The 17,120-nt window shown below is 41.4% G+C and overlaps 1 protein-coding gene across 2 annotated transcripts in view; it reads left to right on the top strand.

Annotated features, from left to right (window-relative positions):
* Nucleotides 1–298: 298 nt before the first annotated feature.
* Nucleotides 299–17,120, top strand: part of PRKN (parkin RBR E3 ubiquitin protein ligase) — a 1,623,853-nt gene continuing 1,607,031 nt past the window's right edge. Inside the window, exon 1 of one of the 2 annotated variants that reach the window (XM_064293116.1) lies at nt 299–523. In XM_064293116.1, coding sequence (XP_064149186.1) covers nt 517–523 — 7 coding nt within the window. In that variant the 5' untranslated portion in view covers nt 299–516. The remainder of the gene's footprint in view (nt 524–17,120) is intronic. The other variant, XM_023559354.2, reaches the window with a different exon arrangement.

Below are 17,120 nucleotides of genomic sequence, written 5' to 3'. Positions count from 1 at the left end.
GAACAGGGTTTGGGGGAGGGGAGGGGCGGGAGGAGCGCAGGACCTTGGCTGGAGCTGCAACAAGCTTCCAAAGGTAAGCCCGCGGTTGCTAAGCGACGCGTCAACATTGCGGCCGAACGGCCTCGCCCTGTCGTGACGTGCGCTGCCTGGGCTTTGAAGCCGGAAAGGGTCGCCGCAGGGAGGCAGGCGGGGCGAAGGCGTAGCTGCCGGTCAGGACTACGACTCCCGGCAGGCCACGGGCCGCGTTTCCTTTGCTCATGCGTCTTTGTGCCTGGAGCCGGCTAGAGTTGCAGTGAGAGGAGGTGATTGGGGGGGGACGGCGTGACTGCAATTTGGAACTACGACTCCCGGCAGGCTTCGGGCCGTAGTCTTCTGCGCTTGCGCATTCGGTCGTCCCGGGGGAACAGAGCGTGGGTGGGGAGATCTGAGCAACAGCCGGGAAGAGCGGCCTTGGGAGGCGGCGGGCGACGGGCGCTGGAGCCCTGTTGCCGAGCGGCCGCCGCCCGCCCAGTGACCATGATAGGTACGTGGTGCCTGCCAGGTACAGCGTCTGTGCGCCGCCATGCCGTGCCTGGGCCGAGGGGACCCGGGGGTACCCGCCGTGACACCTGTCAGTGACAGGAGACAAGTGCCCACGCTGCCTGGGCTCCTGTACCCGGGGACACGGCCTGGACCTGCGACTCTCGTTGGGGGACCAGAAACTAAGTGTGTGTTCTGTGGTCCCTCGCCCTCCTGCCTGGTTTAGCAGGCTCCCACCGAAGAGAGCTAGTCAGGAACGCTAGCCAGGGGGCACTAGTGCCTGCCACCTCCCTCCGAGATGACCGCCCCTCCTCCTGGTGCCACATGGGTCCCCGACGCCCAGAGCCTTGCAAACGCCCCTGCAAGACCCGTGTGGGGTCACTGGAGCGCCGCCGTTCCCCGCCCAGGTGTCCTCCCTCACCTTGCTCTGGTGAGCTTGGCTGGCTGTCTTTCAGCCTAGGACACAGTGGAACCCCTTCAGTAGAAGTCTTTAAGGGGAATCGTGGAGACAATCAAACTCTAATGAAAAACACATGGTACTGATGGTTGGGCTCAAAACATTCCTTTATGTGAATTTATACTTGCTTCCTTGACATTTTCTTCTAAACCTCTCCCTGAGAGTCTGAGATAAAATAATAATTAGCAGTGTAATAGCAAGGTTTGAATATTCTGCCATTTGCATAATGCATTAACTGCAATATATATATATAAAACACAAAATGACTGAGATGCCTTGTGAATGAAGCTTTGGAAGTGGATGTTAGAGTTGTTTGTAAATACTGTGATGTTTTAGATTAGCAAGGGTCCTCTCTTCCAGGGTTAAGAGACAAGGGCCAAGTTATTTTAGAGGCTACCCCTGAAAATCTGTGGAAATGCACAGTAGGATTAGAAAACAACTATTTGAGGGGCTCGGTATGACAAAGACTTGCTCCAGTTTATGTATTAGGAGTATGGTGTGAGATTAGGCTTATTTCTGAGGGATACCACAAAACACGTTTTTGATTGTAACAAGTAAATATTAGTTCGGATGTGGTCTGTTCAGAAAGATGAGTGGTGGATTGATAAAATACCTTAAGTTTGTGTCCTAGTTTCCTAGTACCACTGTAACAGAAATGCCACAAGTGGATGGCTTTAAAGAACAGAAATTTAATTTTCTCACAGTTCTGAAGGCTAAAATTCCAAATTAGGTTTTCCACCTTGTGGATGCCTTCCCTCTGGTTTTTGGAGGCATTCCTTGGTTCCTTGGCAATCTTCACATGGCATCTGTCTTCACCCTGTTTCTGCTTCCTTCCATGTCTCTACTGCTCTTCTTATAACTCAGAAATAATTAGGTTTAGGACACACCCTACACTGATATGGCTCTATTAACATGACAAAGAAAATCTTATTTCCAAGAGGGACCACATCCACAGGTCCAGGGGTTAGGATTCCAGCATAGATTTTGGGAGGAACACATAGGTTGTCTGCGAAGCCCTGGTGGCTCTGTGGTTAAGAGATCGTCTGTTAACCAAAAGATGGGCGATTGGAATATAACAGCCCCTCCTTGGAAACCCTATGGGGCAGTTCTACTCTGTCCTATAGAATCCCTATGACTTGACAGCAATGGGCATTTCCTGTTGTTGTTAGTTGCCCTCTAGTTGATTCCAACTCATGGAAACCCTACGTGTGCAGAGTAGAGCTGCTCCATAGGGTTTTCAAGGATGTGACCTTTTGGAAGGAGATTACAAAGCTTGTCTTCCAAGGCACCCCTGGGTCAGTTCAAACTGCCAACCTTTCTACTGCTAGTCAAGAGCTTAACTATTTGCACCACCTGGGGACACCACTGGTGGTGTAGTGGTTAAGAGCTACAGCTGCTCGCCAAAAGGTAGGCAGTTTCAATCCAACGGGCACTCCTTGGAAACTATGAAGCAGTTCTACTCTGTCCTATGGGGTCACTATCGTTGGAATCGACTCGATGACAGTGGGTTTGGTTTACAGGTGTAGTTACCCCACAGCATTTCCCAAGTCTGCTTTATTTATGGAAAGAATGTTAAAATGCAAAGCATTGGTCTCGTCTCTAGGAGAGTCACAGTGGTTAATTAGCCTTGGCTTTGCAAATTTTTTTTTCTTTTGCAGCAATGGTGAAACCTTGGTGTGCTTTCCATCTTATACTCTAGCGTGGAATGGATTTTAGTGAATGACTGTTAAAAATTATCAAATTAAGAAAAATTGATACATTGTTATGAATCTTATTGAGTCTTTTTAGGTGGCATTTGCACAAGAATTACTTGAAAACACAAATCTGAACTGAATCAGAAAACCAAGCAAAAGGTGTTTTCTCAGAATTTGTATCATTATTTTACAGGAAAAGAATAATAGCCTATGCTTTATTTTGAAGACAATTATGCAAATTTTTAAAATTCTGCTTCAGTACAAGGATATTATTAAGAATAGCAAACGTATTGTAAAATCATAAAAAGACAGGAACTTGAGATCTAAAAGTCTTTGCTTAATTCTAAATTAATATCTAATGCATGATTATGCAAATAACTTTATTAGGATGAAAGTTATTTAGCCAGTTGTATTTAGTTTTTATTTGGAAAGTGTGAATAAAAGAAGTATTATCTTTGACAATGATATGGAGAATATAGGGTGGATTTTAAAAGGCATTTTTTCTCATACTTCAGCTATTGCTTTATGTAGAGTAAGTAAGTGTGTATTACAACACAAACGTCAGTTTGTTGTACTGTAGTAGATTGTGTGTTGCTGTGATGCTGGAAGCTGTGCCACCGGTATTTCAGATACCAGCAGCGTCACTCATGGTGGACAGATTTCAGTGGAGCTTCCAGACTAGACAGACAGGAGGAAGGACCTGGCGATCGGCTTCTGGAAACAAACAAACATAGCGAAAGCCTATGGATAGCAGCAGAATATTGTCTGATATAGTGCTAGAAGTTGAGCCCCTGAGGTTGGAAGGCACTCAAAACGCAACTAGGGAAGAGCTGCCTCCTCAAAGAAGAAGAGGAAAAAAAAAAAAAAAAAAAAACCCTTGCAGTCCAGTGAATTCCGACTTACAGCGACTCTATAGGACAGAGTAGAACGGCCCTGCAGGGTTTCCAAGGAGCAGCTGGTAGATTCCAGCTGCCGACCTTTTGGTTAGCAGCCATAGCTCTTAACCATTGCGCTACCAGGGCCCCTCTCAAAGTAGAGTCGACCTTAATGGCGTGAATGGAATTAAGCTTTCAGGACCTTCATTTGCTGATGTGGTAGGATTCAAAATGAGAAGAAATACCTTTAAATATCCATGAGTAATCAGAACATGGAATGTATGAAGTATAAATTAAGGAAAATTGAAAGTCATCAAAAATGAAATGAAATGCATAAAGATTAATATTCTAGGCTTTAGTGAGCTGAAATGGACTGGTATTGGCCATTTTGAATTGGACAGTCATATGGTCTGTTATGCCAGGAATGACAAATTGAGGAGGAATGGTGTCACCTTCGTTTTCAAAAAGAACATTTCAAGATCTGTCCTGAAGTAAAACACTGTCAGCGATAGGATGATATCTGTATGCCTGCAAGGAAGACCAGTTAATACAACCATTATTGAAATTTACCCACCAACCACTAATTCCAAAGATGAAGAAATGAAAGATTTTTACCAACTTTTGCAGTCTGAAGTTGATTAAACGTGCAGTCAAGATGCATTGATAATTACTGGTGATGGGAATGTGAAAGATGGAAACAAAGAAGGATCAGTAGTTGAAAAATATGGAGTTGGTGATAAAAATGACACTGGAGATTGCATGATAGAATTTTGCAAGACCAATGCTTTCTTCATTGGAAATACTTTTTCTTAACAATGTAAATGACAGCTATACACACGGAGAAGCAACTCTGTAGCACAGTAGTTAAGCATTCGGCTGCTAACAGAAAGGTTGGTGGTACAAACCCACCAGCCACTCCATGGGAGAAAGATGTGGCAGTCTGCCCCCATAAAGATTACAGCTTTGGAAACTATGGGGGCAGTTCTACCTTGTCCTGTAATGTCACTATGAGTCAGAGCCAACAGAATCAGATACACATGGACCTCACCAGATGGAATACACAGAAATCAGTTGACTACATCTCTGGAAAGAGATGATGGAGAACCTCAATATTATAGTCACAACAAGGCCAGGGGTCGACAGCAGAACAGACCATCAATTGCTCATGTACAAGTTCAAGTTGAAGCTGAAGAAAATGAAAACAAGCCCAAGAGAGCCAAAATACAACCTTGAGTATATTCCATCTGAATTTAGAGACCTTCTCAAGAATAGTTTTGACTCGTTGAACACTAATGACCAAAGACCAGAGAAGTTGTGGAATGACCTCAAGGACCCGTACGTGAAGAAAACAAAAATTCATTAAGAAGATAGGAGAGAAAGAAAAGATCAAAATGCATGTCAGAAGAGACTCTAAGACATGCTTTAAACACGGAGTAGCTAAGGGGAATGGAAGGAATGATGAAGCAAAAGAGCTGAACAGAAAATGGGTGACTCCAGAAGAAAAAGTAAAGTATTATAACCAAATGTCCAAAGACCTCAAAGGTAGAAAACCAAAAGGGAGGAACATGCTTGGCATTTCTCAAGCTGAAAGAACTGAAGAAGAAATTCAAGCCTCAAGTTGATATTTTGAAAGATTCTAGAGGCAAAAAATTGAACAATGCATGAAGCATCAAAAGAAATGGAAGGAATACACAGAGTCGCTGTACCAAAAAGAATTGGTCGACATTCAGCCAACTCAGGAGGTAGCATATGATCAAGTCGATGGTACTGAAGGAGGAGGTCCAAGCTGCACCGGAGGCACTGGCAAAAAACAAGGCTCCAGGAATTGATGGAAATACCAATTAAAAATCTTCAACAAATGATGTGATGCTGAAAACACTTGTTTATACCAAGAAAGTTGGAAGACAGCTACCTGGCTAACCAACTGGAAGAGATCCATATTTGTGCCCATTCCAAAAACGGTAATCCAATGGAATGTAGAAATTATTGAACAATATCATTAATATCACATGCAGGCAACATTTTTCTGAAGATAACTAAAAATGGCATGCAGCTGTAAATTGACAGGGAACTGCCAGAAAATCAAGCCAGACTCAGAAAAGGGCATGGAACAAGGGATATCATTGCTGATGACAGATGGATCTTGGCTGAAAGCAGAGAATATCAGAAAGATGTTTACCTGTGTTTTATTCATTATGCAAAGGCTTCAACTGTGTGGATCGTAACAAAAAAAATGGGAATTCCAGAACACTTAATTGTGCTCATGAGGAACCTGTACATAGTCCAAGTGGCAGTCGTTTGAGCAGAATAAGGGAATACTGTGCGGTTTAATGTCAGGAAAGGCATGTGTCAGGGTTGTATCCTTTCACCATACTTATTCAGTCTGTACGATGAGTAAATAATCTGAGAAGCTGGACTATATGAAGAAGAATGCAGCATCAGGACTGGAGGAAGACTCACTAACGACCTGCAATATGCAGATGACACAGCTTTGCAGGTTAGAAGTGAAGAGGGCTTGAAACACTCACTGACAACATAAAAAACTATAGCCTTCAGTGTGGATTACACCTCAACATAAAAAAAAAAAAAAAAAATTCCTCACAACTGGACCGATAAGCAACAACATGATAAAAGGAGAAAATACTGAAGTTGTCAAGGATATCATTTTACTTGGATCCACAATCAGCATCTATGGAAATAGTAGTCAAGAAATAGAACAATGCGCTACGTTGGACATTAGAGTGTTAAAAAGTAAATGTGTCACTTTAAGGACTAAGATGCACCTGACCTAAGCCATGATGTTTTCAGTTGCCTCACATGCATGCCAAAAGTGGACAATGAATAAGGAAGACCAAAGAAGAGCTGATGTCATTGAATTGTGGTATTTGTGGAGAATATTGAGTATTTCATGGACTGTCAGAGGAATGAACCAGTCTGTCTTGGAAGAAGTACGGCCAGAATGGTCCTTAGAAGCGAGGATAGTGAGACTTCGTCACACTTACTTTGAACACGTTATCAGGAGGGACCAGTCCCTGAAGAAGAGCATGATGCTTGGTAAAGCAGAGGGTCAGTGCAAAAGAGGGAGGTCCTTAGTGAGATGGATTGACGCAGCGGCTCAACAGTGGGCTCAGACATAGCATTGATTGTGAAGATGGCACAGGTCTGGGCAATTTTTGTTCTGTTATGCTAGGGTTTCTGTGAGTGGTAACAGCCTGTTGATGGCACCCAACAACAACAACACATAAATAATTAACCCGTGCCCACCCCTGCCCATGAGAGCACTTACATATAAAAACATAATACTATCCAAAATTTCCCTGAAATGCATGAAAGGACAAAGTGCTGTGAATTATTTTATACAGTTAGTTGCATTTTGTGTTTCCGTTGGTAGATACAACCTAATAAAATCTTAATGGCTAGTTTTGGACTTTGGTATGTTGAACAGCGCTAAAAGTAAGTGAAAGTTAGTGGAAGCAATTGAAGGAAGGTATCTAGCCTGATGGGTTTCCTGTTTTTTTGACCAAAATTCGGAACAGTGCTGATCTAGAGGTCAAGATACACATAAATATGTATCTGGGAACTATTTTCTTGTTAAGGAAAGGTGAGCTACTCATAACTTGCCCCTCTGATGCCTATGCTCTCTTATTGCTACACCCCCTTTAATGCACATAATAAACTTCCACTTTATTTATATTTCATCTCCCTTTGAAAAGTAAAAGACAAAACAAAAAGATAGGGTTCTTATTAGGATCGTAGTAAAAGGAGATTGACAGGTACCAATAAAAATTACCTTCCTTTTTAATCTCAAAATGAAGGATTCCCTTCTTGACCCTAGACTTTCAAAAGTACTTACATTTCCCATTTGGATTGTGATAGATGTGTTAAATTCCCAGACCCAGATCATTTACAGGAACAATTTCATTGAAGTTGGTGAGAAATTATGACTTTTCGAGAAGTATGGAGAAGGGTTTCGTGATGATATAAAGTGAAATAGAAAAGCTTAAAAAATACCTTTTAGAGGAATATAATTGTAGGCACCTCTGTTAAAGAAATATTATTTAAAATACTTTTCATCCGTTTTTAACATTAGCAAGGTAATATTTTATATGTTTTAATTCTGATTTAAAAGCTCTTTGTGATTTAACATAAAATTTTAGCAGTGATATTTGTGTTACATCTTAAATGTCCTATAGAATGGAATTTAGGCTTAAAAAAATTTTTTTTTTTTAAGTAATATCATATGTTAAAATACATGGGTATATATGTATACATAGCCAGTACTGACATTCAACTTTAATGTCTTATATTTTTAAGTTATTTTATTTTTAAACACCATAATTAGTATTTTTTTTACCTTGTTTGACTTAAAATGTTTTGGAGAACTTACATATCTGTATGTACAATTTTGTCCACAGTAATAACTGCATAGCTTTTTATTGATGTAAAACAAGTGTGCAAATACTGTCTGAGAAATGAACATTCAGTAGTTTACAGACAATTGCTGTCATCGGGAATGCTCAAATGAGTGTTTTTGTGTCCATAACTTTTTTACTTGTATGAAAAACCTTGGTTTGGTTTCTGGGTAGATTTTGAATTTTGATAGCTACTTTCTAAATTGTTCTAAAAGAAGTGCCATATTTTACACTCCTTTCTAACACAACACTAACCCCCACTAACACAAGGTAGAAAAGAGGTGCCCTGTCCGCTGGGTGGAAAAACTGCAAAGAGACAGCCCTCCTCCAGGACTGACCAAGTCCGCACCAGCAGTGCACCCACTGAATTTCACCAGCACCCTACCCTGGGTTTAGTGCCTTTGAGCAGTGCACAAGCTGCTCAACTGTCCTCGGTGTCCCTGCGCTCACCAACAGTGTTTATACAAGTGCTCGTTTCCCCCACTGTGTGCCATCAAACAGTTTTTATTTTTGCCTTCCTGATAGGTGAAAAATGGTATATGTTTATTTAAAAAATGAGTTTTTGAAGGAAAAAAACTCACTTCTCATCCTATAATGCTTTATTCTTACGAAAATGGATCTAACAATTGAACACCTATTATGTGCTCAGTATGTTGAGGTAAAAACATTGACTAAAAAAGAAGAAAGCCCCGAAACCAGGAATGCACAGTCTACTGTTTGCCCACACATCTACATATTTGTTTTAAAGCTTTTATGTGGTGAATTTTAAAGTCTCAGGATTTATGTTCGTAGTCAAATATACTGTCTGCTACTTGCCCTGCCATCTCAGTAGTTCTAGATGAAGAGCAACCCTTTGTCTAAGTACCCATCATGGGCTTTAAAAGCTTCTGTTTATGACCAGGTACAACGGTATCACAAAATAGATTCTGGGAAACTTGCATAGAAGAGTTCATGTAATTATGTAGAGTGCTTTGGATACAAAGGTGCTAAAATCATGACGTTATGCCCTTTTTAATTTTGGTCCTGTTTCTAAGGATTTCTTGAAGTCTGCATGTTTTTTAAACCTGGTAGATTCACTGCTTGAAAATGATACAATGAAAGTACCTTGTGTTAAGTTATGCAAATTCATTGCTACCTCCAAAGCTTCTTTGAAAAATGCAAAAAAAAAAAAAAGTTCTCGCTTTGAAATGTTTCATATTCATGGAAGCAGTCTCAATGCTGAATGCTTCAGTCTGTTAGCTTTAAGTTCTTTGATCAGTGAAAATTGTTTCTTACCTGCTGTTTCTTCAGCCTTTAATTGTGGCCCACTGCTTATTCAGTATTTCTGTTTTAATTTGCATTTAATGAGCTCATTTTAAATACTTCGTTATAGTAATCTGAATGGTTTCTAAGTTTTGTAATATTAAAGAGAGACACTTCTGTGGAGTTGGCTGGTTTATGTTGCATCTCACCTCCCTGGTTATTTCCCTTCCTCCTAGAACAGAGAATCTTAGGTAAAAGGAATGGCAGTAGTGTGATTAGCCCCCCTGGGCCCGCATGTTTTCTGCTTTTCTAGGACTTCCCCCAAAGCCATTGCTGTCGCGTAGATTCCAACTCATAGCGACCCTATAGGACAGAGTAGAACTGCCCCACAGGATTTCCAAGGCTGAAATCTTTACGGAGGAAACCCTGGTGGCATAGTGGTTAAGAGCTACGGCTGCTAACCAAAAGGCTGGCAATTAGAATCCACCAGGTGCTCCTTAAAAACCTTATGGGGCAATTCTGCTCTTCCCCACAGGGTCACTAGGAGTCGGAATCAACTTGACAGCAACAGATTTTTGTGTGTGTGTGTTTAATCTTTACAGAAGCAGACCGCCTGAACTTTCTCCCATAAAGCTGTTAGTGGGTTCCAGTCTCTGACCTTTTTGTAAAGCAGCCAAGTGCTTAACCACTACGCCACCAAAACTTCCCCCAGGTTAATTCAAATACCTGTTTTTCACTAAATAGAAAACATTCTTCCTTGGGTTAACAGGTATTTCTGTTCAGGATAATGATTCCAGTATCAGGTCTTTGTCAGGTGCCGTGTTGGGTGCTGCCTTATAGGGGTGGGTCCAGGTGGGTGCTGTAAGTCTGCATATTACCTATGGGAAAGGGACACAGAACAGCATGAGGCTATTTCTCCCCAAGGAGTGTGCGATCTGGTTGTGCCGATAAGACATAGTTGAGGTGAGAATTCCACCTTCTTCCTTACAGAAGCAGAGTAATTAGAAACATACATGTATGTATTAGTACTCACACACACACACACCATCACACCATGATTGTGTGCGTCTCTTTGCTTTTGATCATGTAATTCTTTCAGTGTCAAATGCCCTTCCTCTCCATTGTCCTTCTGGGAACTATAGTTCATCCTTAAAGATCCATTTCAGATGACGCTAACTTTACACCAAGTTTTCCATAAAGTCCTCACCTGTGTGCCACCATCCACCTGTTTCTCATTCTGAAGCAGTTAGATCCTCCTTAAAGTGAACCAAGATTTCAGCAGCTGTTACTTGTCATGTGTGAAGCATTCGTGGGTCAGTGATAGAATGCCCACCTTCCATGCGCGAGACCTGGGCTCAAATCCCAGCCAGTGCACCTCATGCGCAACCACCACCTGTCTGTCAGGGGAGGCTTGCATGTTGCTGCGATGCTGAACCTGTTGAGCAGAGTTTCCAAACTAAGATGGACTAGGAAGAAAGGCCTAGCAATCTACTTCCAAAATCAGCCAGTGAAAAGCCTCTGAATCTCAGTGGTCCAAATCATGGAGATGGCGCAGGACTGGGCAGTGTTTCTTTCCATTGTGCACGAGGTCAGGCACTTGCTCATAGTCCAGAATGTTTGCGATCCTGAATGATAAGTACCATGATATTGGTGTGTACAGGGAAGCTCTGGAGAGGGATCCAGGGACCCACCTGTGTTCTCAGTGAAGCAATCTGAGAGGCTGTGAGTGACAAGTAGGAATGAATGAGGTGAAGGTGGCCTTCAGACTGAGGGGGAGACTGTGGAGAGGAGTGGAAGTGAGAGGAAAGAATAGAGCGAAGTACATCCGGTGAGGGCGAGGCTGGGAGCAAACTAGAAAGGGCACAGCAGGTAGGCAGTGAAAGGAGTGTGGATTTTAGTTTGATGGTGGCATGGAGTTGCTGAACCAGAATAAGCAGAGGAGTTTTATGACCAGATAGCATTTTAGAAAGGTGCCTGTGGCAGGAAGAGAAAGCTGTAAGTACAGTGCCAAGAAGTCCAGGAAGCTGCTGATGGCTTCTATTCCCTTAAGTGAGAGCCCGTCTTCCACTGAGAGCTGTGGGGTGGCTGTGGGGTAGGAGACGGCTTTTCCCAGGGTGGTGACATTGTTAGCTCATCTCGGATCAGTGGCCATATTGCTACCAAAAATCACTTCTTATTTGAATAGAATGTATTAATGTGCCTCATTGACAGTTATTATTTTTTTTAATGTTAAATTTATTTGTTTCAAAAATAACCTGTATCTACTTCTTTGATTTGCAGCACATGAAGCATAAGGTTCTATTTCTAGTCTTCTCCGTGTGGAGAGGTGGAGAGGACAGTGTTAAGATAGCTAGGGCCACTGATTCACTCAGGAGAGTGCAGACTAGAGCTTCTTCCTCCTAGAATCTGTACAACTTACCTGCCCCGCCAAGTACTGAGACCATCCTTGGACAAATGTTTGTTTTTTTAAAGAGTATTGATGGGCTCTTGATGATTTCTCCAGTGTGCTTTTACTGTGCGACTTGGATAGGGTTCCCCATAAAGGTGAAGGTTAGGGGTCTTAACATTGGAAGAAACAAAAATCTTTGTATGTACTATGTATAACAACCTCACCATCCTTCAAGCCCCTAGTCTCATCCCCACCAAATTTAGGGGAAAAAATTCATGATTAGGGAATTAGTTTTGGTGTTCTCATGAGGGCATTTTCATTATTTATCTATGTAATCAATGAGCACACTACTCATTTCTACTATTGAATGTTTCTGGGGTTTCAGTGTGTAAATAGGACGGCCTGATATCAAAGCCCTTTGTAAGTGCATAGTGATTTTTTTAAAGTGTATGGTACCCGCACGATAGATCTGTTTTCTAGAACATGAAAAGGTGGGAATTAGACACCTGAAACTTGCTCTGTATTACTGAAATAGAGAGATAGTATTGGGTGTTTGTGATACCTGTGTTTCTGAGGTGAATCTTTGATTTCAGCATCCATCTGCACTTCCTCCTTTCTCTCCCCTCTTTTTTTTTTTTTTTTTGCTTCCCACATTTGCTGATTTCTTGAAACCTGGACATTTATAATCCATTCTTCAGCTCACAGGAGCACCTGTTTTATGAATGGCCAGGAGGCAAGTGCTTCCCTCACTTCCTGCTGGGTTCCTCAGGACCTGGCTGTTGGTGATAAATGATAAATGTCTTCCTAGGGTTCTGTGTGAGCCAACCAAGCCGCCGGGCTCTTCCTTGAGGCACACCCCAGGGCAAGGAGATGTCTGCAATCAAAATTTTGTAACCCTCTGGCTCTGCATTTACTTCCACAGGAATCTGTCCTGATTACACTTTTTTCTTCTTGAGATAGTTTTTTCTTCTTTTTTTGTGGGGGGAGGATTGTGGGTATGGAGAGGGGCATCTGGAAGGACCAGAGGATGGGGTAACAGTTAGGTTTCCTGCCTGGAGAATTAAAGGTTTAATTCCCATTTCTTTTAAAGATTTGAAAGTAATTATTCATGCTCTAGGTCTTCTCCCTGCCCTTGAACTGGAGTCATCCCCAGCCTCTGCTGAGTTGCAAAGGAGTGAGATAACTGATTTAAGCACCACGGAGGCAGTATTCTCTAAGAGGCACTGCTGTTCTGGGCTGCTGACCACAGACAGATCTCAGCGACACAAGCCCTTTGGCATTCACCAAGTCGGATGCTCATGTGAGCCACTATCTGAAGACGTTTTTAAATGAGGGTGCTTCCCGTTCTTGTTCCTTTAGGGCCCGGTGAAGGGCCAGCCAGGGCTAGACAAGGAGATTGCTCCTTTCCCTGTGGTCCTCTGGAGTTTTCTTCTTTCTTGCCTGTTTTCGTTTCTGTGTGTGACATCTGCCGATTCTCACTACATGCAGAGATTCTGTCAAATGTATTTTTTCCATCACCTTGACGGTAAGGGAGTCATCAAATAAGCTTATTCTGAGTGTATAACAGTAGGGTTCACGTCAGTATTCTTTGCCAACACCAAAATTCGAATGCCTCAATTCTTTTTCAGTCTTCCTTATTCATTGTTCAGCTTTCACATGCATATGAGGCAATTGAAAATACCATCCCTTGGGTCAGGAACACCTTAGTCATCAAAATGACATCTTTGCTTTTGAACATTTTAAAGATTTTTTTGCAGCAGATTTGACCAATGCAATACATCATATGATTTCTGGACTGATGCTTCTGGGGCCTTCCATGGGTGTTGATTGTGGAGCCGAATAAAATGAAATCTTAAAAAATTTCAATGTTTTCTCCATTTATCACGATGTTGCTTATTGGTCCAGTCATGAGGATTTTTGTTTTCTTTATGTTAAGGTATAATCCATACCGAAGGCTTTAGCCTTTGATCTTCATCAGTAAGTGCTTCAAGTCCTCTTCACTTTCAGCAGGCAAGGTTGTGTCGTCTGCATATTGCGGGTTGTTAATGAGTTTTCTTCTAATCCTAATGTCCTATTCCTCTTCGTATAGTCCAGCTTCTTGGATTATTTGCTCAGCATACAGATTGAAAAAGTATGATGAAAGAATACAGCCCTGACGCACACCTTTCCTGACTTGAAACCATGCAGTATCCCCTTATTCTTTTTGATCAACTGCCTCTTGGTCTATGTACAGGTTCTGTATGAGCATAATTAAGTTCTGGAATTCCCATTCTTTGCAATGTTATCCGTAATTTGTTGTGATCTGCACAGTCAAATGTCTTTGCATAGTAGGTTAAAACACAGGTAAAGATCTTTCTGGTAGTCTCTGCTTTCAGCCAAGATCCATCTGACATCAGCAGTGATATCCTTTGTTCCCCACCCTCTTCTGAATGTGGCTTGAATTTTTATCAGTTCTTTGTTAAGGTACTGCTACAAACATTTTTGAATTATCTTTAGTATAATTTTAGTTGTATGTGATAGTAATGATATTGTTTGGTAATTTCCTCATTCCATTGGCTTACCTTTCTTAGGAATAGGCATGTACATGGATCTCTTCTAGTCGGTTGGCCAGTTAGCTGTCTTCCAAATTTCTTAGCATAGATGAATGAGTGTTTCCATCATTATGTCCCTCTGTTGAAGCATCTCAATTGGTATTTCTGTCAATTCCTGTAGCCTTGTTTTTCACCAGTGTCCGCAGTGCAGCTTGTACTTCTTCCTTCAGTACCATTGTTTCTTGGTCTTATGCTATTTCCTGAAATGGTTGCCTGTCAACCAATTCTTTTTGGTACAGTGACTCTGTATTCCTTCCATCTTCTTTGATGCGTCCTGTGTTATTCAAATTTTTGACCATGGAATCTTTCAAGATACCAACTCGATGCTTGAATTTTTAACTCAGTTTTTTCAGCTTGAGAAATGCCAAGCGTGTTCTTACCTTTTGTTTTTTGTAACTCCAAGTCTTTGCAAATTTCTTTGTAATACTTTACTGATTAGTAATGGATGTTTGCAGCTGTTTCTTCTCATTTTGAGTCATGCCACATCAGAAAATGAAGGCCCCAAAAGCTTATTCCATCCCACTTATTAAAGTCAACTCCAAATTGAGGAGGTGCCTTTTCCCTTTGTATTTTGAGTGCCTTCTAACTTCAGGGACTCATCTTCTGGCACTATATCAGACAGTGTTCCACTGCTGTACATGAGGTTTTCAATGGCCAATTTTTTCCAAAGTAGATTGCCAAGTCTTTCTTTCTTCCCAGTCTGTCTTAGTCTGGAAGCTCTGCTGAAACTTGTCCACGTGGGTGACCCTGCTGGTAATTGAAATACCAGTGGCATAGCTTCCAGTGTCACAGCAGCACACAAGCCATCACAGTACAAAAAACTGACAGCTGAGTGGTGGTTGCTTATAGTGACACATTATTTCTAGTAATTTCTTGTTCTGGTCATAAAAGTAGTGCCAACCTTTAGTACCATAATTTCACTAACTGTTTTCAAAACATTATACAATTCAGGTGTGGTGCATTTTCTGGATTAGTTTCTTTTTTCTGCTGTAACAAATTATCTACCATGAATTTAATAGCTCAAAACAACACAAATTTATTCTCTTATAATTCTAGAGGGTAGAAGTTAAAAATGGGTTTTAAGTGTCTAAAATCAAGGTTTGAGCAAGGCTGGTTCCTTCCAGAGACTCCAGTGGAGAATTCTCTTCCATTTCTTGCACTGCCAGCATTCCTTGGCTCCTGGCTGCATCCTTCCAATCTCTGCTTCTGTCCTCTCATTGCCTTCTCCTTTACCATAGTCAGGTCGCCCTCTATCTTCCTGATGTAACAACACTTATGATTACATTAGGGACCGCCTTGATAACCCAGCATCAGCTCCCCATGTCAAGATCCTTAACCTTATCACCTCCACAACTCCCTTCTGCCCTATAAAGTAATAATACACAGGTTCTGGGGCTCAGTATTGGATATCTTGTGGAGGAGGAAACATTATTTAGCCTTCCACAGTTACCCTAAAGCCATTCACCATTTGAAAGCCTGGATATTAAGTGCCTTTTTTGAAGTAAGGTCCCTACTAACCTGAAAGATTGGCATTCCAAACCCACCCATCAGTGCTGCATAAGAAAGGTCTGGTGACCTGCTTTAGTAAAGATGGTAGCCCTGAAGACTCTGTGGAGCAGTTCTGTGCCACAGCGTATGGGGTTGCCGTGAGTTGGAATCAACGCCACAACAGTGGGTTTGGTTTGTTTCTCTTCATTATGAAGCAGTGATCATAAGTATACCACACTGAATTAAGAGTGATCCTATTTGATTTTTGCATCTTCTGAGATCATTTAAAGGTAATGCTATAATGTTACATGTGAGGAGCCTTGTATTTTTGTAGTTCATAAAGCTGGCCAAGGACACAACTCACTTTTCAAGGTAGTTTTCGCAGGTGACAGAAGAGCATGTAGATTAAACTCCTGGACTGAAACAGTGAATTACAGCTAGGTGATTTGATGTACCGAGTTGCTAATTTGTATCCCTGTAGAGAAGGGGAAGCTTTGTTATGTTTTTGACAGGAAATATGGCTTCACGTAACAACAGATGATCAGGCAAAGCAGGAGCAGATAGCCATTTTATGTATATTTTGCTTTCTGATTTGCACGTTCACTATGAATATTAGATGCCTAATGCTCCTTTGAAATAGTTTAACATTGTTCTGCCCTTTGTAAATGATAACTGATCTGGCTTAGCTGAAAATTACACATTTAGAATACTTAAATGAATTCTAGTAAAGTTGAGAAGGACAAAGGAACACATGGTGAGCTCAATTTGCTTCAGTTTAAAGATGTCAGTATAGGATTTTGTTTCGCAAGGCAGTTTTAGCTGAAACATTTGTGAAACATTCCTTTATATGTTGTTAACAGCTAGGAGAAACTATAAAGCATATATGGAATAAATTTTTTAAATAGATTGATGCAGAATTTATTCATAAAGAAGGAAAAAGTTTATTGAACAGAAGAACTAAGAAAATAAATATTAAATTCAGCAAACATTCATTGACACCCTAAGTTATGGGTGACATACACCCAGTCTGCATAGCTGTGTGAGGGAATCACGATGTGCTGAGGATGCTATGCACACAGGTAATAATTATAAGCAATAACAAAAGTTATAACAGAAGGGCACCCACTCTTCACTTATTGACATGGTTAGGTTCCAAAGACCAGGTCGTTATGCAAAAATCAGCATTATGTGAAAATAGAGAATGATCACATCAGATCACAAAACGATGACTACATCATTACGTAACTGCCAGATCACATCATTACATAACTGCCGAATCACATCATTACATAACTGCCAAATCACATCATTACGTAACTGCCAAATCACGTCATTACGTACTGCCAAATCACATCATTATGTGCTGCCAAATCACGTCATTACGTAACTGCCAAATCACGTCATTACGTAACTGCCAAATCACGTCACTACGTACTGCCGAGTCACGTCACTA

Source organism: Loxodonta africana, chromosome 1 (genome assembly GCF_030014295.1).
Source record: "Loxodonta africana isolate mLoxAfr1 chromosome 1, mLoxAfr1.hap2, whole genome shotgun sequence".
NCBI lineage: Eukaryota > Metazoa > Chordata > Mammalia > Proboscidea > Elephantidae > Loxodonta > Loxodonta africana.
Note: the sequence above shows the minus strand (reverse complement) of the source record. Positions and strands in the feature narration are given on the sequence as shown.